The sequence below is a fragment of the Chiloscyllium plagiosum genome, chromosome 10 (genome assembly GCF_004010195.1).
Source record: "Chiloscyllium plagiosum isolate BGI_BamShark_2017 chromosome 10, ASM401019v2, whole genome shotgun sequence".
Classification (NCBI taxonomy): Eukaryota; Metazoa; Chordata; class Chondrichthyes; order Orectolobiformes; family Hemiscylliidae; genus Chiloscyllium; species Chiloscyllium plagiosum.
Window position 1 is genome coordinate 11,819,200 of NC_057719.1, and position 27,574 is coordinate 11,846,773.

General features: G+C 43.4%; 1 protein-coding gene across 1 annotated transcript in view; it reads left to right on the forward strand.

Annotated features, from left to right (window-relative positions):
- Window positions 1-2,798: 2,798 nt before the first annotated feature.
- The window catches only part of ism2a (isthmin 2a), an 80,984-nt gene continuing 56,208 nt past the window's right edge, over window positions 2,799-27,574 (forward strand). Inside the window, exons 1-2 of the mRNA XM_043697045.1 lie at window positions 2,799-3,850; window positions 14,894-15,136. Coding sequence (XP_043552980.1) covers window positions 3,710-3,850; window positions 14,894-15,136 — 384 coding nt within the window. The 5' untranslated portion in view covers window positions 2,799-3,709. The remainder of the gene's footprint in view (window positions 3,851-14,893; window positions 15,137-27,574) is intronic.

Below are 27,574 nucleotides of genomic sequence, written 5' to 3' on the forward strand. Positions count from 1 at the left end.
TTCAAGGCGGAGGTGCTGGAAGTGGAGGAGATGTGCTGGAGGGCATAATTGATCACATGGCAGGGTGGGGGAAATTGCGGTCCTGGAAATGGGAGGCCATCTGGCATGTCCTGGAGTGGAATTGCTCCTCCTGGGTGCAGCAGATATGGCAGAGGCGGAGAAATTGAGAGGACGGGATGGCCCTTTTACAGGAAGGGAGATGGAAGGAGGTGTAGCCCAGGTAGCTGTGTGAGTCAATGGATGATCCCTGGAATGATAGGTCTAACATATGAGGAACGGCTGAGGATCCTGGGATTGTATTCATTGGAGTTTAGAAGATTAAGGGGAGATCTAATAGAAACTTACAAGATAATACATGGCTTGGAGAGGGTGGACGCTAGGAAATTGTTTCCGTTAGGCGAGGAGACGAGGACCCGTGGACACAGCCTTAGAATTAGAGGGGGCAAATTCAGAACAGAAATGCGGAGACATTTCTTCAGCCAGAGAGTGGTGGGCCTGTGGAATTCATTGCCGCAGAGTGCAGTGGAGGCTGGGATGCTAAATGTCTTCAAGGCAGAGATTGATAAATTTTTGATGTCACAAGGAATTAAAGGCTACGGGGAGAGTGCGGGTAAGTGGAGCTGAAATGCCCATCAGCCATGATTGAATGGCGAAGTGGACTCGATGGGCCAAATGGCCTTACTTCCGCTCCTATGTCTTATGGTCTTATAGTTTGAAATAGATGTCCGTGTTGAGTCTGGAGATGAAGAGGTGAGGAAGGGGAGGGAGGTGTCCGAGATAGTCCAGATGAACTTGAGGTCTGGGTGGAAGGTGTTCGTGAAGTTGATGAACTGTTCCACCTTCTCACTGGAGCACGAGAGAACACTCCCTAGGCTCTACCATTAACTGAGTTAATTAAATAGGGTCTAGAAAATGGCTTCTTTCTTAAATACATTTAGTAACTTGATATCTACAGACATTCTGTGGTAGAGAATTCCACAGGTTCACCACCCTCTGAGTGAGGTAATTTCTCATCCTAGTCCAAAATGACCTCTCCCATTTCCTGAAACTGTTGGCCCTTCTTGAGGACCCTGGATGTTGCCTGGTATGGAAGGAAGGCTTATGAGGGAACATAATTCCTGCATCCAATCTGTCTCATTGAAACATACAATTTACTATGTTTCAATGAGATCCCTTCCCATTCTTCTGAACTCCAGTGGATATAAACTCAGTCAAACCAATTTCTTCATACAAGACAAAGGTGCTGTCCCAGCAATCAGCTGGGTGAACTTCCCCTGTGGCAAATATATCCTTCCACAGGTAAAAGCCATAGAACATTACAGCATAGTACAGGCCCTTCAGCCCTTGATGTTGCGCCAACCTGTGGAACCAATCTGAAACCCATCTAACCGACACTATTCCATTCTCGTCCATATGCCTATCCAATAACCATTTAAATGTCCATAAAGTTGGCGAGTCTACAGCTGTTGCAGGCAGAGTGTCCCATGCCCCTACTACTGAATAAAGAAATTCCCTCTGACATCTGTCCTATATCTATCACTCCTCAATTATGTCCCCTCATGCTCGCCATCCGAGGAAAAAGGCTCTCACTGTCCAACCTCTCTAACCCTCTGATTATCTTATGTCTCAATTAAGTCGTCTCTCAATTGCTTTCTTTCTAATGAAAACAGTCTCAAGTCCCTCAACTTTTCCTCATAAGCCTTCCTTCCATACCAGGCAACATCCTGGTAAATCTCCTCTGAACCCTTTTCAGAGCTTCTATATCCTTCCTATAATGCAGTGACCAGAACTTTACGCAATACTCAAAACGTGACCACACCAGAGTTTTGTACAGCTGCAATCCCACTACCAATAAAAGTTAACACACCATATGCCACCTCAACAAACCTATCAAGGGTGGTATGGGTGGCAACTTCCAAGGATCTCTATGTACTGAGATCTCTTTGCTGATCTACACTGCCAAGAATCTTACCACTAGCCCAGTACTCTGCATTTCTGTTATTCCTTCCAAAGGGAATCACCTCTCACTTTTCTGCATTAAACTTCATTTGTCACCTCTCAGCCCATCTCTGTAGTTTATCTATGTCTCTGTAACCTATAAGATCCTTCATCACTATCCACAACTCTACTGACCTTATTGTCATCTGCAAATTTACTAACACATCCTTCAATGCCCTCATTCAGGTCATTTATATAAATGACAAATGACAGTGGATCCAAAACAGATCCTTGCAGTACCCCACTAGTAATTGAACTCCAGGATGAATGTTTTCTATCAAGCACCACCCTCTGTCGTCTTTCACCCTGGCCAATGTCTGATCCAAACCACTAAATCACTCTCAATCCCATGCCTCTGTATTTTGTGCAGTAGCCTACTGTGGGGAATCTTATCAAATGCCTAACTGAAATATATATACACCACATCAACTGCTTTTCCCCTCAGCCATCTGTTTGGTCACCTTCTCAAAGAACTCAATAAAATTTGAGAGGCACAATCGACCCTGCTCATTAGAATCTGCCTCCGATCTCCTAGTTGATTTTCTTCACCACTTGCAACCTCAATTCATTGCCAAAATTTTGATGCGTCCATGTCTCTGCAACCCATTCTGGTTTCTCTTTCATTCCCTCCCTGGCTACAGTCCCCTTTGTTGTTGCACCTATTCTGTCGGTGAGTGCACTGTACTTTAGTTCTAGTACTAATTATTCACATGCCTTGGACCTTGTCCTTTACTCTCCCAACATGGCTCATCTTATTTTTGCTCGCTCTCTTCCCCCGCCCCCCCCCCCCCCAAACCACCACCGTCTGCTTCTCTCTGACCTGAATATCTGCCGTTACTTCCAATTCAATCCTTCTCCACCTTGTTACCTCTGACCTTAAGCCTCTCCAGCCGCCCTCTAAACTCTCTCTCTCTAATTCCCCCATCTGTTCACCGCTTCCCACGCTCCTTGTGTGACTCCCACTCATTGCTCCCAATTTGTCTAAAGTTTGCCAACACTTCCAGACCGTCCCTAACTCGGGGATTATCACCTCTTGTCTCCTACCTCCCGCCTCTGTAACTCCTCTCCCTTCAATGTACTTTATTATTCTCTCCCACCTCCAAATCAACCCACACGTCACTGAAACTGTTGACGTCTTGGGTGTTTCGGGCTTTTATAGTCACCAGAGTCGACTGAAGCTTCGGGGAACAGAGCAGGGAAAATATAAATGTACCGAGAGAGAGAGAGAGACACACACACACACAGAGGAACCCTCCACTGACATCAACGCTAGCACACAAGAGACTAAGCAGAAAGGACGCTTCAGTCGAAAGAGAACGGGATTCGTTTGAAAAATTCAAACTTTTGTAAAAATATATATTTGTATCTTCGATATTCCTCCGTCTCGATCCAGATAGGGTCAGTTTTAGATAGGAGCTAGACTAAAGGTTGGAAAAGGTATTTAGTGGAAGGACATTGGACTGCAGCTGAGGGAGGGTTTGAGGGAAGAGAGTTTGGAGGGGTGGGGGGAGGCGAAGATCGCATTTATCCTGAACACCGACTGTGTAGACTTGGAGTGACTCCAGCAGCGACTTGTAGAGAAACTGAACCTTATCTGAGCGGGAGAGGTGCACATTCTGAGAAAAAGAACACTTTCTAGGTTCCCTCCCTCCCCCAGCTCCACTCTCCAAAGGTTATTTCACATAAACACGTTGAGGCACACGGCGAGGTGATGCGGCTGATCAGAGAGACCTTTCAGTTCCTGGCCCTCATCTCTCTCACCACTTTCTTGGTCTTGCTCCAGGCACTGCCAACCGGCAAACTGCAGCCGAGCAGTCAGCAGGGAACGAGCAGTAGCAGCACGGGAGGCGAGGTGAGTCAGTGTCCTTGGATTGATTTTAAATCATATTAGCTTTTTTTAAAAAAAAATAAAAACGTCCAGAGAGATGGAGCAAGGTAAATACTTGAAAGCTGAGAAGTTATATCAGTAGAAAGTGGGATCTGTATTATGAAGGTACATTATTTGTGTTTGCCTTTCTGCGCTGGGTTTGTGTGTTATATATTTCATAGAATCCCTACAGTGTGGAAACAGGTCAATCGGCTCAACAAGTCCATGCCGATCCTCCGAAGAGCATCTCACTCAGACCCATCTCCCTACCCTGTCCCTGTAACCCTGCATTCCTATGCTTATACACTAACCTACTCATCCCTGAACATTATGGGTAGTTTAGCATAGCCACTCCACCTACTTGTGTGTGCCTGTCTATATTTGTGTCTGTATATGTACATGTCTGTGTGTCTGTTTGCATTTGTGTGTATTTGTGCATGTCTATCTATGTTTGTGTCTCGATGTGTGAATTTATCCTTGCTTATCTGTAATTTGCCTGTAATGATGTGTTGCACTGTATTTGTGTCTGTTTGTATGTGGCTGTATGTATTTGTGTGTCCCTTGTATTTGTGTCTGTGTTTGTATGTGTGCTATCTGTATATGTATCTGTTCGTGTGCCTGTGCATGTTCTTGCCAAGTTTGAATGTTTACAGCTTCTTGCTGTTAAACAAGGAAGCCTGCTCCCTGTTTCCTGTATTAAGTCTTAGAATTTTTTTTAATCAAAACTGCATGCAGCTCAGTCTGAAACCCTCTTCTCCGCTCCTCTCCCGGGATTAGGGCTGGGATACGAGCTGGTGCCTAAACTCAGGCTGGGCTGACAGGAGCCCAGAGTTGTATCGCCACTGGCTCACAGTTCAAATCTGCTGTGCTGTAGTTCTCTAACACTCTGAGTTACTGCTTGCTGCATACGCCCCTTTTAATAACTTTGAGCTACAGGAGAGTTTGACTTCACTGAGTTACAGTTCAGGTCACCCAGGGAGAGGGTTTTGGTTTGGTCATTGGGGAGAGTTGAGGTTTATATGTTGGGGTCAGTTTTGCTTCAACTCATTTTTTAAAAATATATATAACTTTGCCCATGTGCTTTAAAAATGTAGTGAAACCTTCAATTTCTCTGAGGTATTGCACCTGTAAACATTTACAGTCCCTTCCCTTCATAATGTTTCAAAGTCAGAGGCCCAGGAAGGGTTCATATACCCTGGAGGGACAGACTGTTTGTCCTGGGATGAGACAGACATATGCACTCACACACACCACCAATAGTCAGCCAGCAGGGCTTTGTGCCAAGGACTCAAACTCCAAACTACTGCTGCAGCCAAAACACCCTCCATCCCTCCTAGACTATAGGCAGACTGTCATTCTGCATGGGCTAAGTAAGGGGCTTTGATCGTTTGTTTGTTTTTGTGTGTAGTGGGGAGGGGTTCCGGCTCCAAAATTCACTCAAGAAATCCCAGGAACTGCTCCTCAAACACTTGCCTTTCACTCAGAAGAGATTGTGTGACATTTCTCATGGTGAGGAGACTCTGGTTAGTAGGGGTCCCAATGGAGAGATTCTGGTTAATATGGGCCCTTGTGGTCATACTCATTCCTCTTCAAATTGTGTGTAATTCCAGTAAGGCCTAAGGAGTTCAAACTAAACGTGTTCACCAGATGGCCTGCTTTCAGAAGTATTTTTATGACCAAACCCTACATCCCCCCCACCCTTTCACAGAATGATTGATGTCTTTCACAAGCTCTCATCATTGATTTTCAATGTATTGCAATGAGCACTGTTTCTGTTGTTCTGTGATGTGCTTTTGATTTGATCCAATGATGAGGATTTCTTCAGATCTCATCTGTTCCTGATTGTAGGTGAAACACTCAAACTCTGGTGGGCATAGCTCTGGTTTGACTCACTTTTTGAAGTCTTATTCATGAGTAATGTCTCACTGCTGGTAGCTCTGATATTAAAACCCATACAAAATCAAAGTCAAACTATTGGGCATTTTACTTATTTGTTTTATGAATAACTATCATAATTCCTTCTATTGAAAAATGCAAGCCTGTCCTACTCGGAGGAAGTCAGAAGTCACATGACACCAGATTATAGTCCAACAGGTTTATTGAAATCACAAGCTTTTGTAGCATTGCCCCATCGTCAGGTGAACGTCACTAACATTGACTTCTGACTTTGTCCATCCCAATCCAACATTAACATCTCCACATCATACTTGGAGGAATTCAGCCCTGTAACTTGACCTGTCGTTTATTCTGTTCTCAGCATAGTTTCAGTAATCGTGGATTTGGGAGGGGACGATTGAGTTACACTTTCTGCTCCAGATCCCAGTGTGTGCATCTACTCTCTCTTTTCCCCTCTCCTCTTGTTTACTTTCTTTTCCTCTAACTCTATGCTCAGCGCTATATTTGTTTTTTTCTCTCTATTTACTAGATACTTTCTCCTCTCCATTCCTTCCCCTTGCCCCTTTTCTCTCACCCTCTCTACTCTCTTTTTCTCTTCATTCGCTCTTCCTTTCCTACCACCCCCACTCTCCCTCTGTGTCTCCCCTTACAATTCCTTCCCCATCTTGCTTTCTCCCTCTCCCCACTCTCTTTTGACTCTCTCTCTCTTGACTCTCTCTCTCGACTCGCTCTCTCTTCCCCCCCTGACTCTATCCATCCGACTCTCTCTACTCACTTTCTCTCCCTGCCCACTCCCTATCCAAAAATCCCATTCTCTTCCCCATATACACACACACACTCTGACTCTCTCTCCCCATTCTCTCACTCCTAGCCAACCCCACTGCAGCCCACTCATTGATTTTCTCTCTCTCTCTCTCTTTCTCTGTGAGAGTGATGTGGACACAGAGTGGAATGTTACTGTGAATGGTGCTGTAAGAGTAAGACCATGTTGGTGGTCATGTGGGGGTCCTGAACTTCACTGCAGCAATTGTGAAATGGCAGAGATAACATACTGAGTCTCCAGAATCCAGCACCCACTGAACTCCCTCTTCTTAATGTTGATTTGTTTATATCTTTGTTGATATATTGATACCAAAACTTGATATCCTCTCTCTCTCTCTCCCACCTCTCTCTCCCTTCACTCCTCCCTCCCCCACACCCCACAAAATCCTGATGACTTGGTCATCATCTCATTGCTGTTTATAAGGGACTGCAGGAGGCTGCATAGATTTGCTATCTCACTTCCTGCTTAACAGCAACAATTTATACACCACCTTTAATGTAGCAAAATGTCCAAAGGTTAGCAATCAAAACCTGACACCGTGCTGCATGAGACCGGTGGGACGTAGGATTCAAGGGGTATCAATGTAGAAGAGAGAATTAAAACTGTAGATGCTGAGAAAAGACCTGAGGCCTCATGAAAATTGGGGCTGCACAAGAGGCCAGAACTGGAGAAGGATAGAGATCATGGAGAGTCGCAGGGCTTCTGAAGTTACAAGCCTTCAACAGTAGCTGCTTAAGATTCTGAGAATGAGTAAGGTGCCGGAAGATGGTAAATTTATTCTTTCACTGCTTTCCTTCACCTGGGAGTGGGCAGACCAAGAGCATATTGTTGCTTGATGAACACATTACCGCTATAAGGGAGTACAATTGTATCATGGTATTGTCAGTGGCGACAGTATTTTGGATGTGGAATGAGTTTCAGGCAAAGAGCCCTTAAGACTGGGTCGCTTTGACAGCTGCTGCCCTGAAGATGGTGCCTTTTCCAGCAATGACTCGTACTTCATTTCGTCAACATGACCCTTCAACTTGGGCAGTTACAAACTGGGTCAGTGCTCTGACCTTATTTTTGGTAGGAAGTAAATCAGAAGATCAATTCGACTACATTCACTCATTAAGTTGTCAACTCTGGTTGATAGGTTTCATTGTGTGACTTGACCCACTCTCCTTAACTACCTCAGCTGGTTAAACAGTCTTCACCCACTGTGCCTTCCTGCTGCAGTTTGCCAATATTTTGTAACTTTTCTAACAAAACAAAATGTTCACAGCGCAACGAAAACTATTTGAATGAATCTTCAATCATTGCAAACTCCAGGGCAAAACTGGAGGGTTGGCAACCCCACCAGCTCATCTTCCTGGGAGTTACAGAATGCCTTTGTATTTTCAATTTTGTTCATGGATTGCAGGAATTTCTGACTGAGCCAGTATTTATTGCCCAGATGGTAGTTCAGAGTTATCCACATTGCTCTGGTCTGGAGTCGTGTGTCGGCTAGACCAAGTGAAGATGACACATTCCTTTCCTAAAGAACATTAGTGGGTTTTAACCATCGACAAGAGGTCATTAGGCCAGCTTTCAATTTCAGACTTTTGTTGAATTCAAATTATCACCACCTGCCTTGGTGAGATTCAAACCCATGTCCCTAGAACAACGGCCTGGGGTTCTGAATTATTAGGCTAGTGATATTACCACAATATCACCCCCATCACGACATTCCAGAAATTCATAGTAATCCACATAGGCTCTTTCACAAGGGGCAATGAACTTCTCTGATACAAGGCCGGCCTCATTGGATTATGCAGCACAGAATGAGGCCTTTCAGCCCATTATGCCTGTGAAAGCACTTTCCAATCAGTCCACTTGCTCATAACCCTGTGAGCTATTCTACTTAGAACCACTTCTCCAATTCCTTTTGGAAAGTTACTGTTGAAATTGCCATTTCAGGCAGCACACTCCATATCACAAGCTCTTGCCGGTTTAAAGAGACTTTTCTGCTCCCGGCTCTTTTGAATGAGCATTTATGAAGATAACCAATGGGCAGAACTGGTCTTAAACAGTCAACTTCACTGCATAGCCCAGTAACTAAACTTGCAAACTCCCCCGCACATGAAGGAAAATCCACCGATGAATTAAGTTGAAATCATGGCTTTATTTAACAGGCCCTTATTCTCTGAAGTTTTGAAGATTGAGGGGTAATCCCACTGAAAGATATTAAATTTCTGAGAGGGTTTGATGATACGATAAATGTTAAGAGATTGTTTCCTCTGGCTGGACAATTTAGTCCTTAAGGATATACCTTGATCATTTAGGACTGAAATGAGGCTGTGAATCTTTGGAATTCTCTACCCCAGTGAGACACGGATTCTCCATCAAATGCAGAAGAAGCTAGAGAAGCTCAGCCAGTCTGGCAGCATCTGTGGAGGTAAAAACAATGACTGCAGACGCTGGAAACCAGATTCTGGATTAGTGGTGCTGGAAGAGCACAGCAGTTCAGGCAGCATCCAAGGAGCTTCGAAATCGACATTTCGGGCAAAAGCCCTTCATCAGGAATAAAGGCAGTGAGCCTGAAGCGTGGATAGATAAGCTAGAGGAGGGTGGGGGTGTGGAGAAAGTAGCGTAGAGTCCGTGTGGGATGAGTTGGTTACGGATGTGGCTGTGGTAGCGAGTTTGTTTCACGACATGGTTGAAGAGCTTCAGGGCAGAGGAAATGACCTGGGAGTTGCAGTGGGAGAGGGACTCCCTGAAATTCTTGTAGAGAGAGGAGGAAAACTTCTTCAAGGCAGGCATCCTTGCAAGAGGATTCGCAGTAGGGTTAAAATCAATGAGGTAAAAACAATGACTGCAGATGCTGGAAACCAGATTCTGAATTAGTGGTGCCTTTATTCCTGATGAAGGGCTTTTGCCCGAAACGTCGATTTCGAAGCTCCTTGGATGCTGCCTGAACTGCTGTGCTCTTCCAGCACCACTAATCCAGCATCTGAGGAGAGATACGATATGACTTTCCTTCAGGAATATTATTCATGGATTGTCCATCATTTGAATTTCTGCAAGTCAGGAGATTGACAGTTTTGTGCTGTTAAAGGGAGTCAGGAAGTGTCGAGTTAGGACGTGAAAATAACATTGAGGCAGAAGGTAGCCTTACTGAATATGGATCATGGACTGGATGACCTGATGCGGTTCCTATTTTATTCTCATGGCTAAGACCTCGTCTCAAGAGGCACACTCCGGCCTCGTGGGACAACAAGTATGCTGGGAGATCAAGCCACTCCCTGGAAAATTCCCATGAATTGATGTCAGTGCCCTGTATTTGGTCCATTCTTCAGGATTTGTCTCTGTAGTTGGTCGCTGTGAAGGAATGTTAATGCTATACTCATCTGCTGAGAATCGTACCACAGGAAACCGCAAAAAATATAAAAAGCAAGGAAAAGAAGACATACATTAGACTGAGACAGAGAGAGAACAAAAACATTTATTCTGTGGGTTGGGAAGTTTCCCTTCACTGAATTTATCTTGGCAATGCTGTCATTCTGACAGTTTACAAAGTCTGTGCCTTCTCTTTTGTCTCCAAAGATAGTCCTCAGTTTTCTGAAGAAGGATCACTGGACCTAAAATATTAACTCTGACTTCTCTCCACAGATGTTGCCAGTCCTGAGTTTTTCCAGCAATTTTTGCTTTTGTTTCTGATTATATCTTTGCTGCTTTGGTTCCATTTCCCTTAATATCCTCGTTCAAGAAGAATCAACCAATATTAGTTATTCAATTAATCCATACTTCCTTGAGTTCTAAATTTACATTGTCCTTTGTGTTGAATGCATTCTGACATCCCCCACCCCCAAACAGCCTTGCTGGAATTCTAAAATTATGCCATTTCGTATTCTCATCTGCCCACCAGAACCAATCACTTACTTTTTCCTATCTATCCTATCAGATTATTTAAATCTCAAGCACTTTGTGATGGAGGATCACAACATATTGTCATTTGGAAACCTGGGCTGTAATGTGGACAGAACATATAGGTTCTTAAAGTTTTATTTATATTTCTATGTTGGGTGTCAAAAATGGGAGACATTGTTTCAGTACAATTTTTTTGAGTCCTCCGAGAGTGTTGAGAGTTTTCTGACATGTTGTTTGCGTATATTTAAATGAGGTTTTTAAAATAAAAGCCCCTGAGATGAATAGTTCAGTGTTTCAGAAAAGTAGAGTAAATGTAAGTAAAAGAAAAGGCAGTTTCTTAAATACTAGCCAGATGTATGCAATCTTTCACCATATTTGAACCCTTTCATCTTCTGTTTGATGTCTATTTCCATGCTTTACAAGGCAATTTGAGGTATTTCTGCATTCAAAAACCTCTAAGTTCAGTGGTAGTACAGAATTTAAGTAGTTCTGAAAAGAGAGACATGTTTCTGAAGCTTTTCATCTTGCACCCATCATAACAAAAACAAGAATGCCAAATTCCAACTAATCACAACAGCTTGTTTGAAATTTGGCATTCCTGCATTTGTCCTAATGAGTGCATGACAAAAAGCTTTGACAAAATTTCTCTTTTCAGCAATTGTCTGTAAATTGTTTTTAAAGAAAATAGATACTTTTTTTGTATTAAGGATCTACCTTTCTATTTTAAAGGCTGATAGATTTCAACTTAAATTTAACAATGTTTAGTTCAGGCTTTAAGATCATAAGACATAAGAGACATAGGCCAATCAGCTCATCGAGAATACTCTACCGTTCAATGAGATACTGACTGATCAGATAATCTTTCACTTTCTTGCATTTTCCCCATAACTTTTGATTCCTTTACTGAATAAAAATGTCTATCTCAGCCTTGAATATATTGGCCCAGCCTCAACATCCCTTCATGGTAAAGAATTCTTCAAATTCACAACCCTGAGAGAAGAAATGCCTCCTCATCTCTGACCTAATTCCTTATGCTGAGATGATGCTCTCTGGTCCGAGACTGTCCCACAAGGGGAAACAAACTTTCTGTATCTATCCTTTCAAGTCCTCTTAGAATTCTGTATGTTTCAAAAAGGTCGCCTCTCATTCTTATACATTTCTAAAAGTACAGGTGTGAACTCCTCAACCTCTCCTCATCAGACAGCCTCTCCATAGCTGGTATCAGTCGAGTGAACCTTCTGTGGGCTGCTTCCAATGCCAGTACATCTTTCATTAGTTAAAGAGCCCAAAACTGTTCACAGTATTCCAGTTGTGGTCTGACTTGTATAGTGCCTTGTGTAGTTTTTGCTAGGCTTCCTTATTTTTAACTTCCATTCCCTTTGAAATAAAGGCCAATATTCCATTTGCCTTCTTTATTACCTACTGAACTTGAATACTAGCTTTTTGTGATTTACGTACGAGGACTCCCACAGTCCTCTGTTCAGTAGCTTTCTCCATTTAAATAAAATTCAGCTCCCCTGTTCTTATTGCCAAAGTGCATAAATTCACATTCGCCCAAATTATATTCCATCTGCCAAGTTTTCCACCACTTGCTGAATCTGTCCGTATTTCTCTTTGGACTCTTTGTGTCATCTTCACCACTTGCTTCCCCACCTATTTTGGTGTGTCATCCACAAACTTGGCTATAATATGTTCACATTCCTCATCCAAGTCATTAATATACATTGTAAATAATTATAGCCCCAGTATTGTTCCCTGTGGCACTCCGTTAGTTACAGATTACAATCCATAAAAAAAACCTCTTATCCCAACTTTTGTTTTTTAATACCCTAAAACCCAACATTTGCAAATACATTCCAAATAGCACAAATAGCGCTCAAACTCCCAGTAACCTTGCATTTGTTTGAATCCACAAAATAACAAAGTTTAACAGCAGAATTGCGCAGAAGACATTGTTGTCATTATAAAATGGTTTCCAACTGGGGGCAATACCTCAGCCCCTTAGCATTTAATAAATACAGTCCTTCCATTCACTAGATACTAACGTATCTTGTGAGGTCCATGGGTTCATTATTTCATAGTGGGTCCCACAAATTGAAATTTGTTTGGCAGATTTAAAAGCCTTCATCGAGAAAGCAGATAGCATGCCTCTGTCATTCCAGATTAAAGTGATTTTTCTGGGATATCAGGTTGAAATGTGGAAAGATATAAAGCACATAACATTACCACAACATTATATGTCTGTTCATAGAGTCATAGAGATGTACAGCATGGAAACAGACCCTTCAGCCCAACTCGTCCACGCTGACCAGTTATCCCAACCCAATCTAGTCCCACCTGCCAGCACTCAGCCCATATCCCTCCAAAACCTTCCTATTCATCTACCCATCCAAATGCCTCTTAAATGTTGCAATTGTACCAGCCTTCACCATTTTCTCTGGCAGCTCATTCCATACACGTACCACCCTCTGTGTGAAAAAGTTGCCCCTTGGGTCTCTTTTATATCTTCCCCCTCTCACTCTAAACCTATGACCTTTAGTTCTGGACTCTATGACCCCAGGGAAAAGACTTTGCCACTTACTCTATCCATGCCCCTCATTTCCCAAAATGCAGCACCTCACATTTATCTGAATTAAACTCCATCTGCCACTTCTCAGCCCATTGGCCCATCTGATCAAGATCCCATTGTAATCTGAGGTAACCTTCTTCGCTGTCCACCACACCTTCATCTGCAAACTTTCTAACCATACCTCTTATGCTCACATTCAAATTATTTATATAAATGACAAAAAGTAGAGGACCCAGCACTGATCCTTGTGGCACTCCACTGGTCACAGGCTCCAGTCTGAAAAACAACCCTCCACCACCACCCTCTGCCTTTGAGCCAGTTCTGTATCCAAATGGCTAGTTCTCCCTGTATTTCATGAGATCTAACCTTGCTAACCAGTCTCCCATGGGGAACCCTGTTGAACGCCTTACTGAAGTCCATTTGGATTACATCTACCGGTCTGCCCTCATCAATTCTCTTTGTTACTTCTTCAAAAAACTCAATCAAGTTTGTGAGACATGATTTCCCAAGCATAAAGCCATGTTGACTATCCATAATCAGTCCTTGCCTTTCCAAATACATGTACATCCTGTCCCTCAGGATTCACTCCAACAACTTGTCCACCACCGACGTCTGGCTCAGTGGTCTAATAAGGCTTGTCCTTACTATCCTTCTTAAAGTGTGGCACCACACCAACCTCTTGTCTTCCAGCATCACCTGTGACTATTGATGATACAAATATCTCAGCAAGAGGCCCAGCAATCACTTCTCTAGCTTTCCACAGAGTTCTAGGGTACACCTGATCAGGTCATGGGGAGTTATCCACCTTCATACGTTTCAAGAAATCAGCACTTCCTCCTCTGTAAATGGACATTTTTCAAGGTGTCGCTATCTTTCTCCGTACATTCTATATCTTCCATATCATTTTCCACAGTAAATACTGATGCCAAATACTCATTTAGTATCTTCCCCATTTTCTGCAGCTCCACACAAAGGCCGCCTTGCTGATCTTTGAGGGGCTCTATTCTCTCCCTATTACCCTTTTGTCCTTAATGTATTTGTAAAACCCTTTGGATTCTCCTTAATTCTATTTGCCAAAGCTGTCTCATGTCCCTTTTTTGCCCTCCTGATTTCCCTCTTAAGTGTACTCCTATTGCCTTTATACTCTTCTAAGGAATCACTCAATCTATCCTGTCTATACCTGACATATGCTTCTTTCTTTTTCTTAACCAAACGCTCAATTTCTTTAGCCATCCAGCATTCCCTATACCTACCAGCCTTCCCTTTCACCCTGACAGGAATACACTTTCTCTGGATTCTTGTTATCTAATTTCTGAAGGCTTCCCATTTTCCAGCTGTCCCTTTACTTACGAACATCTGCCCCCAAGCAGCTTTTGAAAGTTCTTTCCTAAACCCGTCAAAATTGGCCTTTCTCCAATTAGAACTTCAAATGTTACATTTGATCTGTCCTTTCCATCACAATTTTAAATCTAATAGAATTATGGCCGCTGGCTCCAAAGTGCTCCCCAACTTGACTCGGTCACCTGCCCTGTTCAATCCAACAGAATTAATTAACAGAACAGACACATAATAAATTGTACTCTATTTCAAAGGAAGAGTGTAATTTAGTTCAGGATAAGCACAGTCCACTACTGCTAGGTGAATAAGTCAGCTTTGCAAGGCCAGGCCCTGAACAGGCTCTTGGCTCTGGACAGAGATTGTTTCAAACAATAGCACAGCAATAGTTAACATCTTCTACAGATTGAGGGAGTCGAACATAAACCAACAAAGCATTTCTTTCACTCTACAAACATGCCTGAGGCAACTATTACTGTTACATCCTGTGACTGAATCTTGCTGCTTTGTTCCAAAGGTCAAAAGCCAATCAATGCCGAGGTCGACTCAGAGGCCCGAGGAAAACAACAAGCTGGAGAGTTGGAAGCAGAACAGCCAGCAACACCACAAGCAGCGGTGGTCACCTCAACAGACGCAGGGCACTCAGGCACAGCCAAACTTTGGGTCCAACTTGGAGGAAGTGGATCCTTTCGTCCTGGACCTGAAGAATTTCCCTGACCTGACAAATGCAGATCTTAATGCTCAGAACCCAAATATTCAGGTGAGAGAAACAATTAATGACTTGTAAACAATAGCGGAGCTTGGGGAAAAGAGAAGTCCCCTTCCTTTTACAATTTGAGAGCAACTAACATGCAACCTTCTTCATCCATTCAAATCTCTTGAGGGAATGATCTACACAATCTCTTATTCCCATACATTATTGAATACATTTCTGGAAATTCAGCCAACCCAACCACATATTCATCCAACTACTTGAATCGGTACAACATCACCTGTTTTTGTTGGGCATCATCTTGTTCCATGTTTGTTCTACTTGTGACTAAAATGATTTCAAGACTCCCAGACCCATTGTTCAATGAAGATCAAATGATTTGATGTAATTCATTGCTGCAGCATTAACCTGCAGATGATTGAATACTGGAGTCTGCCTGATTCAATCTCTTTTGCATTGGACTGATACCAAATAATTTGATCAAAGGAGAATTTGTCCTACTTCTTTGCATGATCAATACTTCTATCGTCTTCTTCACCTTCCTTTTTTTTCCATCATCTTCTTTTCTCCAGCCTTGAAGATTTAATCACCAGTCCAACTGGATTGTGTCAAGCACCACATGGCCAAATTGTCCTTTTCTAAAAACATCTACATTTTGAGTTCTTTCTCAGGAACAATGTCCAACTTCTTTTCTCTATCATTGTTTCATTAACACTCTCTCCTCTCACTTTCATCATCGAATGAAAAGAGTCTACAAATGACAATGCTAGAGAGACCATGTGTTCAATTGACTCTGCTTCTCCCTCTTTTTCACCAGATTCTTGGGAAGGGTGCTGGTGTAGTAATAATGTCACTACAATAGTTAAATATCACACAACACCAGGTTATAGTCCAACAGGTTTAATTGGAAGCACTAGCTTTCGGAGCGCTGCTCCTTCATCAGGTGGTCGTCACTACAATAGTAATCCAAAGCCAATGATCTCGGGACATGGGTTTGAAATCCACTGTGGCAGATGGTGAAATTTGAATTCAATGACACAAGATCCAGAATTTTAAAAAGACCTGTAAGCACTATAAAAACCCTCTGGTTCACTAATGTTCATTAAGTCAGGAATCTGCCATCCTAACCTGGTCTGGCCTACAGCAAGTCCAGACCCTAAGACTATAAGACGATAGGAACATGGGACTGGGATATCATAGCAATTACAGAAATGTGGCTCAGGGATGGGCAGGACTGGCAGCTTAATTTTCCAGGATACAAATGCTACAGGAAGGATAGAAAGAGAGGCAAGAGAGGAGGGTAATGGCACTTTTGATAAGGGATAGCGTTACAGCTGTGCTGAGAGAGGATATGGAAATAAATCCAGGGAAGTTATTTGGGTGGAACCGAGAAATTGGAAAGGGATGATCACCTTATTGGGATTGCATTATAGACTCCCTAATGGTCAGAGGGAAATTGAGAAACAACCTTGTAAGGAGATCTCAGCTATCTGTAAGAATAATAGGGTGGTTATGGTAGGGGATTTTAACTTTCCAAACATAGACTGGGACTGCCACAGTGTTAAGGGTTTAGATGGAAAGGAATTTGTTAAGTGTGTACATGAAAATTTTTCTGTTTCAGTATGTGGATGTACCCACTACAGAAGGTGCAAAACTTGATCTACTCTTGGGAAATAAGATTCTGGATCAGTGGTGCTGGAAGAGCACAGCAATTCAGGCAGCATCCGAGGACAGGCAAAATCGACGTTTCGGGCAAAAGCCCTTCATCAGGGAAATAAGGCAGGGCAAGTGACTGAGGTGTCAGTGGGGGAGCACTTTGGGGCCAGCAACCATAATTCTATTATATTTAAAATAGTGATGGAAAAGGATAGACCAGATCTAAAAGCTGAAGTTCTAAATTGGAGAAAGGCCAATTTTGACAGTATTAGGCAAGAACTTTCGAAAGCTGATTGGAGGCAGATGTTTGCAAGTAAAGGGACGGCAGGAAAATGGGAAGCCTTCAGAAATGGGATAATGAGAATTCAAAGAAAGTATATTCCTGTTAGGGTGAAAGGAAAGGCTTGATTCTGGATTAGTGGTGCTGTAAAAGCACAGCAGTTATACACAGCAGCATCCTGATGAAGGGCTTTTGCCCGAAATGTCGATTTTACTGCTCCTCGGGTGCTGTCTGAACTGCTGTGCTTTTACAGCACCACTAATCCAGAATCTGGTTTCCAGCATCTGCAGTCATTGTTTTTATCTGAAAGGAAAGGCTGGTAGGTATAGGGAATGCTGGATGACTAAAGAAATTGAGGATTTGGTTAAGAAAAAGAAAAAAAAAGCATATGTAAGGTATAGACAGGATAGATCGAGTGAATCCTTAGATTATAAAGGAAGTAGGAGTATACTTAAGAGGGAAATCAGGAGGGCACAAAGGGGACATGAGATAGATTTGGAAAATAGAATTAAGGAGAATCCAAAGAGTTTTTACAAATACATTCAGGACAAAAGGGTAACTAGGGAGAGAATAGGGGAGAAAGTGAGGTCTGCAGATGCTGGAGATCAAAGTTGAAACTTTATTGCTGGAACAGCACAGCAGGTCAGGCAGCATCCAGGGAACAGGAGATTCGACGTTTCGGGCACAGGCCCTTCTTCAGAGAATAGGGCCCTTCCAAGATCAACAAGGCAGCTTTTGTGTGGAGCCGCAGAAAATGAGAGAGATACTAAATGAGTATTTGGCATCAGTATTTACTATGGAAAAGGTATATGGATAGACTGTAGGGAAATAGATGGTGACATCTTGCAAAATGTCCATATTGCAGAAGAGGAAGTGCTGGATGTCTTGAAAAGCATAAAGATGGATAAATCCCCATGACCTGATCAGGTGTACCCTAGAACTCTGTGGGAAGCTAGAGAGGTGATTGCTGGGCCTCTTGCTGAGATAGACTGGAGGTTGGCTAACGTGGTGCCACTGTTTAAGAAAAGTGGTAAGGACAAGCCAGGGAACTATAGACCAGTGAGCCTGACTTCTATGGTGGGCAAGTTGTTGGAGGGAATCCTGAGGGACAGGATGTACATGTATTTGGAAAGGGAAGGACTGATTAGGGATGAGTGCATGGGAAATCATGTCTCACAAACTTGATTGAGTTTTTTGAAGAAGTAACAAAGAGGATTGATGAGGGCAGAGCGGTAGATGTGATCTATATGGACTTCAGGAAGGCATTCAACAAGGTTCCCCATGGGAGACTGATTAGCAAGGTTAGATCTCGCGGAATACAGGGAGAACTAGCCATTTGGATATAGAACTTGCTCAAAGGTAAAAGACAGAGGGTGGTGCTGGAGGGTTGTTTTTCAGACTGGAGCCTGTGACCAGTGGAGTGCCACAAGGATTGGTGCTGGTTCCTCTACTTTACATAAATGATATGGATGTGAGCATAAGAGGTACAGTTAGTAAGTTTGCAGATGACACCAAAATTGGAGGTGTAGTGGACAGCGAAGAGGGTTACCTCAGAGTACAACCGGATCTTGATCAGATGGGTCAATGGGCTGAGAAGTGGCAGATGGAGTTTAATTCAGATAAATGTGAGGTGCTGCATTTTGGGAAAGCAAATCTTAGCAGGATTTACACACTTAATGGTAAGGTCTGAGGGAGTGTTGCTGAAAAAAAGAGACCTTGGAGTGCAGGTTCATAGCTCTTTGAAAGTGGAGTCGCAGGTAGATAGGATAGTGAAGAAGGCGTTTGGTATGCTTCTTTTATTGGTTAGAGTATTGAGTACAGGAGTTGGGAGGTCATGTTGCTGTACAGGACATTGGTTAGGCCACTGTTGGAATATTGCATGCACTTTTGGTCTCCTTCCTATTGGAAAGATGTTGTGAAACTTGAAAGGGTTCAGAAAAGATTTACAAGGAAGATGCCAGGGTTGGAGGATTTGAGCTATAGGGAGAGGCTAAACAGGCTGGGGCTGTTTTCCCTGGAGGGTCAGAGGCTGAGGGGTGACCTTATAGAGGTTTAAAAAATTATGAGGGGCATGGATAGGGTAAATAGACAAAGTCTTTTTCCTGGGGTCGGGGAGTCCAGAACTAAGAGGGCATATAGGTTTAGGGTGGGAGAGGGAAGATATAAAAGAGACCTAAGAGGCAACCTTTTCACACAGCGGCTGGTACGTGTATGGAATGAGCTGCCAGAGGGAGTGGTGAAAACTGGTACAATTGCAACATTTAAGAGGCGTTTGGATGGGTATATGAATAGGAAGGGTTTGGAGGGATATGGGTCGGGTGCTGGCAGGTGGGACTAGATTGGGTTGGGACATCTGGTCGGCATGGACGAGTTGGACCAAAGGTCTGTTTCCGTGCTATACGTCTCTATGACTTTGACTGTAAGACCATAAGATACTGGAGCAGAAATTATGTCATTCAGCCCATCAAGTCTCTATCAATCTCTGTCTTAAATATACTCGAAGACCTGGCCTCCACAGCTTCAGTGGTAGTGAATTCCACAGATTCACCAATCTCTGGTTGAAGAAGTTTCTTCTTATCTCCGTTCTAAAAGATCTTCCCTTCACTCTAAGGCTGTGCTCTCGGGTCCCAGTCTCTCCTACCAATGGAAACGTCTTTCCAGCATCCACTCTGTCCAGGCCATTCAGTATTCTGTAAGATTTAGTTCGGAAACAGACCCAATTGCCCAACTCGTCCATGCTGACCAGATATCCCAACCCAATCTTGTCTCACTTGCCACTTCCCAGCCCATATCCCTCCAAACCCTTCATAATCATATATCCATCCAGATGCCATTTAAATGTTGCAATTGTACTAGCCTCCACAACTTCCACTGGCAACTCATTCCACAAACGCACCACCCTCTGCGTGAAAATGTTGCCCCGTAGGTCTCTTTTATATCTTTCCCCTCTCACCCTAAACCTATCCCCTCTTGTTCTAGATTCCCCCAACCCAGGAAAAGACCTTGTCTATTTACCCTATCAATGCCCCTCATGATTTTATAAATCTCTATAAAGTCACCCCTCAGCTCCAGGGAAAACAGCCCCAGCCTATTCAACCTCTCCCTATAGCTCAAATTCTCCAACCCTGGCAACATCCTTGTAAATCTTTTCTGAACCCTTTCAAGTTTCGCAACATCTTTCCGATAGGAAGGAAACCAGAATTGCACGCAATATTCCAACAGTGGCCTAACCAATGTCCTGTACAGCCACAACATGACCTCCCAATTCCTGTATTCAATACTCTGACCAATAAAGGAAAGCATACCAAATGTCATCTTCATTATCCTATCTACCTGCGACTCCACTTTAATGGAGCTATCAATCTGCACTCCAAGGTCTCTTTGTTCAGCAGCACTCTCTAGGACCTTACCATCAAGTGAATACGTCCGGCTAAGATTTGCTTTCCCAAAATGCAGCAGCTCGCATTTATCTGAATTAAATTCCATCTGCCACTTCACAGCACAATGGCTCATCTGATTAAGAGACTGTTTTAATCCAAGGTAACCTTCTTCGCTGTCCACTACACCTCCAATTGTAGTGTCATCTGAAACTTACTAACTATACCTCTTAAGCTCACATCAAATCATTTATATAAATGACGAAAAGTAGTGGACCCAGCACTGATCCTTGTGGCACTCCACTGGTCACAGGCCCCCAATCTGAAAAACAATCGTCCACCACCACCTGGCTCAAAGGTCTTCTACCTTTGAGCCAGTTCTGTTTCCAAGTGGCTAGTTCTTCCTGTATTCCATGAGATCTAACCTTGTTAATCAGTCTCCCATGGGGAACCTTGTCGAATGCCTTACTGAAGTCCATATAGATCACATCTACCGCTCTGCCCGCATCAATCATCTTTGTTACTTCTTCAAAAAACTCAATCAAGTTTGTGAGACATGGTTTCTCATGCGCAGAACCATGTTGACTATCCCTAATCAGTCCTTGCCTTTCCAAATACATGTACATTCTGTCCCTCAGGATTCCATTTCACAACTTTCCCACCACTGACGTCAGGCTCACTAGTCTATAGTTCCCTGGCTTGTCCTTACCACCTTTCTTAAATAGTGGCACTATGTTAGCCAACCTCCATTCTTCTGGCACCTCACCTGTGACTATCAATGATACAAATATCTCAGCAATCACTTCACTAGCTTCCCACAGAGGTCTAGGGTACACCTGATCAAGTCCTGGGGATTTATCCACTTTTATGCATTTAAAGATATCCAGAACTTCCTCTTCTGTAATTTGGACATTTTTCAAGGTGTCACCATCTATTTCACGACAGTTTATATTTTCCATGTCCTCCTTCACAGTAAATACTGATGCAAAATACTCGTTTAGTATCTCCCCATCTCCTGTGGCTTCACATAAAGGCTGCCTTGCTGATCTTTGAGGGGCCCTATTCTCTCTCTAGTTACCCTTTTATCCTTAATGTATTTGTAAAAACCCTTTGGATTCTCCTTAACTATATTTGCCAAAGTTATCTCATGTCCCCTTTTTGCCCTTCTGATTTCCCTCTTAATGATTCTGGATCTCCCTCCCATACTTCTAAACTCCCAAGTATAGACCCAGAGTCCTCAAATGTTTCTCATATGCTAAGCTTTTCATTCCTGGGGCCATTCTTGTGAATCTCCTCTGAACATGCTCCAGGGCCAGCACATCCTTCCTGAGATACGGAGCCCAAAATTGTATACAATATTTCAAATGTGGTCTGACCAGAGCTTTATAGAGCCTTAGAAGTATATCCCTGCTTTTATATTCAAGTCTTCTCAAAATAAATGCCAACATTGCATTTGCCTTCCTAACTACTGACTCAACCTGTAAGTTTACCTTGAGAGAATCCTGGACTAGAACTCCCAAGTCTCTTTCTATTTCAGACTCCTGAATTTTCTCCCCATTTAGAAAATTGCCCATGTCTCTATTCTTCTTACCAAAGTGCATGACCTCACATTTTCCCACGTTGTACTCCATCTGCCACTTCTTTGCCCACTCTCCTAACCAGTCCAAATCCTTCTGCAGCCTCCCCATCTCCTCAATGCTACCTGTCCCTTTACATATCTTTGTATCATCTGCAAATTTAGCCAGGATGCCCTCGGTTCCTTCATCTAGACCATTAATGTGTAAAGTGGTTCTAACACTGGGCCTTGCAGAAACCACTTGTCACCAGCTTCCCTCCTGAGAAAGACCCTTTTATCCCCACTCTCTGGTTTCTGCCAGACAGTCCAGCTTCTATCCTTGCTACCACCTTGCCTCTAACACTATTGGCACTTTTCTTACTCAGCAGCCTCCTGTGCGGCACCTTGTCAAAGGCTTTCTTGAAGTCCAGGTAGATAACATCCATTGGCTCTCCTTGGTCTAACCAGCTCATTAATTCCTCAAAAAAAGTCTAGCAGATTTTTTAGGCATGTCCACCCCTTGATGAAACCACAATGCTGACTTTGCCCTATTTTACCATGCACTTCCGAGTATTCAGAAATCTCATCCTACAGAATGGTCTACAAAATTGTAGCCATGATAGAGGTTAGGCTAATCGGCCTGTAATTTTCCATCTTTTGCCTTACTCCCTTTTTAAACTGGAGTATCCATGTTCACCAATTTCCAGTCCTCTGGGACCCTCCCTGACTCTAGCTATTCCTGAGACCCATTGCAAAGTGGTTGACTCCTACCCCCACCTCGCTCCAGGTAAATAAATGTTGGGCCAGCTAACAAAGTGCACATCTCATGAACGAATAAATAAAAAGTCACCTCTCTAATCCCAGCTGTTTTCTCTCTTTCCAGTTTCATCTTCCATCTCTTTCCCAAACAGTTCTGAGTTCATCTTGTTCATCAGTCCCACTGCCTATGATTGCTCCTGGGATGCTGCCTGACCTGTTGTGCTTTTCCAGCACCACACACTCAACTCTGATCTCCAGCATCTGCAGTCTTCACGTTCTCTCCCACTGCCTATGACCTCAATCCCATTAAACTGTTGTGACCCAACCTCTCTTCATGGCCCTGCTTGTAAACATACTCTAATCAGGGAGCCCTGGCTGACAGATATAAACAGGAGTGTCAGAGGTTCTGTTCACTCTGAGAGCTGGCTCTGAGGAAACTGGACCAGTGTCAAGTACTATGAGTGTCTAAATCAAGGGTGACTTGGTGACGGGATATTGGCTTTTGTGGGGTTTTTTTCCACTCTGTTTGTTCTCCCTTCCAAAATGAACATCATTCGATGGTAGTTGCTCCATTTCATAGGGGATGCCAGCCCCTTGCAAGCAGTGGTTACCTGTGTACCCACTCTCAGTGTGACCCCGACCTCGTATAGAGGCTTTCGTGGGGTCAAGTTCAGCACAGTCCAACTCAATCTCTTCTAAAATCTCAGCCTGGGTGGGTGATGGGGGAATCATCTTAAACCAATCCTTTGGATTGGTTTTCCTGCAGGATTGGGTGGAATTTTGTTTTGTCACCTCTGTCTAATGTTACCCGTAGCCCACTTTCGAGGGGAGGGGGAGTGGGTCTGCGCCTTCTGGGTGCAGGCGGCTGTGCATGTCACTGTCTCTGGACTAGTAATTCAAAGGTCCAGCCTGCAGACATGTGTTCAGACCCCATCCTGAGTTCAATCGAATGCAGCGAAGGTTGACCAGACTGCCTCTAGGGATGGTGGCTCAGTTGGATGAGAAGACGTTGGATCAACTGGGCCTATATTCAGTATTAGGAAAATTGGGAGGGGCTCTAATTAAAACAGAACCTTCACACAGGGCTGGACAGACCGAACACACGGATAATGTATCCCCCTCCTCCCTGCCTGGCAGGCGAGGGTGGGGTCAGCTGTGTGGCCAGAACAAGTGGTCACAGACTCTGGATGTACAACTGGATGCCATTTTCAGACTGAGCTGAAGGCTGATTTCTTCTCACAGAATGTGTTTAACTCTGTATCACAGAAGGAGGTGAACATGTTTATTGGCCACTTTTGGAAGTACTGTGTAAGGTTCTGGTTGCTATGCTATAGAAAGGAAATTATTAATTTGGAGATGGTTTGGAAAAGATTTACAATATTACTGAGATTGGAAGGTTTTAGTTATGCTTGGGGAGGCTAGATAGTCTGAGACTTTTTCACTAGAGTGTAGGAGGTTGAGGGGTTACCTTATAGAGTTTTATAAAATCATGAGGGCATAGATAAGGTGAATAGCCAAGGTCTTTTCCATTAGTTGGGGGAGTTCAAAACCAGGGGGCATATCTTTAAGGTGAGGGGAAAAGATTTAAAAGGACCTGAGGGGCAACATTTTCAAACAGACAGTGGTTTGTATGTGGAATGAATTGCCAGAGGAAGTGAAGATGCAAGTACAGTTAAAACATAAAAGACATATAAATGGGAAAGGCTGAGAGTCATAGAGATGTACAGCATGGAAACAGATCCTTCGGTCCAACCTGTCCATGCCGACCAGATATCCCAACCCAATCTAGTCCTACCTGCCAGCCCATATCCCTCCAAACCCTTCCTATTCATATACCCATCCAAATGCCTCTTAAATGTTGCAATTGTACCAACCTCCACCACTTCCTCTGGCAGCTCATTCCATACACGTACCGCCCTCTGCATGTAAAAGTTGCCCCTTAGGACTCTTTTATATCTTTCCCCTCTCAGCCTAAACCTATGACCTCTAGTTCTGGACCAGGGAACACCAGGGAAAAGACTTTGTATATTTATCCTATCCTATCCATCAGCCTTATAATTTTGTAAACCTCTATAAGGTCACCCCTCAGCCTCCAATGCTTCAGGGAAAACAGCCCCAGCCTGTTCAGCCTCTCGCTATAGCTCAAATCCCCCAACCCTGGCAACATCCTTGTAAATCTTTTCTCAACCCTTTCAAGTTTCACAACATCTTTCCAATAGGAAGGAGACCAGAATTGCACGCAATATTCCAACAGTGGCCAAACCAATGTCCTGTACAGCTGCAACACGACCTCTCAACTCCTGTACTCAATACTCTGACCAATAAAGGAAAGCATACCAAATGCCGCCTTCACTATCCTATCTACCTGCGACTCCACTTTCAAGGAGCTATGAACTGCACTCCAAGGTCTCTTTGTTCAGCTACACTCCCTCGGACCTTACCATTAAGTGTATAAGTCCTGTTAAGATTTAGGCCAAATGCAGGCAAATGGTACTAGTTTAGTTTGGGAAACATGGTCGGCATGGATAGGTAGGATTGAAGGGTTGTCTCCATGTCGTATGATTCTATCACTGTAAGCAATTGCCTTTCCTCGATTACTGCTCCACTCTTTCTAAATCACTGTCATCATCTCAATATTGGCTAGAAACAATCTGTACCCTCTCTCCTTGCCACTCCATCTGCAACCTCCTATACTTCACCACAATCCACAAATGTGCCGTTCCTCCCAAAATCCTTGTCTGTATTTCTTACGACTCTGTATTTGAATCCTTCTCCTGTAGCAGAAGAACAGCTCTAACCAAGGTCACAATCAGTATTCACTATAACTGATGGTAGTACATTCTTTCTTCTCTACTGGATTGCAAGGTTGATCATACCATCCTCACTCAATGCCTCTTTTTTGACCCAGCTTAATGGAATTACTCCTTTGATTTATTTTTGTTGTCACATGTATCCTGATACAGTGAAAAAGTGTTGTTTTGTGTGCTATATGGGCAGAGTGTGCTATATAAAGTGCATCAGGAAAGCAAAACAGAGTGCAGACTACAGTGTTACAGCCACAGAGAAGGTGCAGAGAGAGAAAGAGATCAGCATTAACATTTGACAAGTCCGTTCAAAAGTCTGACAACAGTGGGGAAGAAGCTGTTTGTACGTGTATTCAAACTTTTATATCTTCTGCTCAACAGAAGAGGGTGGAAGAGAGTGCAACCTGGGTAGGAGGGATCTTTTATTGTGTTGTTTGCTTTCCCAAGGAGCGGGAAGTGTAAATTGAGTCAGTGGATGGAAGGCTGGTTTGTGTGATGGACTAGGCTGTATTCACGACTCTTTAGCTTCTTGTGGTCATGGGCAGAGCAGTTGCTGCACCACACTGTGATGCATCCTATTGTTAAAGTTCTTTTGAGAACATAACTTTAAAAAAAGTTCTGAGATTTACATATGAAAGAACTGAAACCAACAAGGTCATTCTAACAGATGACAGACATATCAAACAATCCAAGTCTTTTTCAATATGTCATTTCATTGGCATCACACTGTAAACTGTTGCTATAAATTCTGTGTCTTATGATCTTATATTCCACAACCACTTGATGAAGGAGCAGTGCTCCAAAAGCTAGTGCTTCCAAATAAACTTGTTGGACTATAACCTGGTGATGTGAGATTTTTAACTTCGTACACCACAGTCCATCACCAGCATCCAAATCATGCACTCTGATGGAATGCTTTCTATGATGCATCTGTAAATATTTGTAAGAGTCTTTGTGGACATGCTAACTTTCCTTAGTGTCCTGAGGAAGTAGAGACATTGTTGTACTTTCTAGACCGTTGTGTTGACTTGAGTGGACCAGGACGAATTGTTGGTAATTATCACTCCTAGAAACTTGACGCTCTCGACGATCTCCACCTCAGCAACATTGATGCAGTCAGGCGTGTGTCCTCCACTCAGCCTCCTGAAGTCAATGACCAGCTCCTTCATTTTGCTGACGTTGATGGAGAGATTGTTGTCTTTGCATCTTGCTGCTAAGCACTGAATCTCTTTCCTGTATTCTGACTCGTTGTTATTTGAGATTGACCTACAATGGTAGTGTCGTCGGCAAACTTGTAAATGGAGTTGGGTCAGCTTTTGGCCACACAGTTGTGAGTATGCAAGGAGTATAGTAGGGGACTGAATATGCAGCCTTGTGGGGCACCAGTGTTGGGGATTATCTTGGCACAGCTGTTGTCGCCTATTCTTACCGACTGTGGTCTGTGGGTCAGGAAATTGAGGACCAGGTTACAGAGAGGGGAGTTGAGACCTAGGTCTGGGAGTTTAGAGGTGAGCTTATTTGGAACTATAGCGTTGAAGGCTGAGCTTTGGACAAGTAGCAGAAGCCTGACAATAGGTATCCTTGTTATCCAGATATTTCTGGGATGAATGTAGGGCCAGAGAGATGGTGTTTAGTGTCGACCTCTTGTGCCTGTACGCAAATTGCAAAGGATCAAGGCAGTTTGGTCGGATGGAGTTGATGTGAGCCATGAAGTGAGCCAAGTAGTCCATGCTTATATTCTTTTTTCCAAAGTGCAAGACCTCGCTTTTGCTCACATTGAATTCCATCAGCCATTTCCTGGACCACTCTTCCAAACTGTCTAGATCCTTCTGCAGCCTCCCCACTTCCTCAGTACTACCTGCCTGTCCACCTAACTTCGTATCATCGGCAAACTTCGCTAGAATGCCCCCAGTCCCTTCATCCAGATCATTAATATATAACGTGAACAGCTGCGGCCCCAACACTGAACCCTGCGGGACACCGCTTGTCACCAGCTGCCATTCCGAAAAAGAACCCTTTATCCTAACTCTCTGCCTCCTGTCAGACAGCCAATCC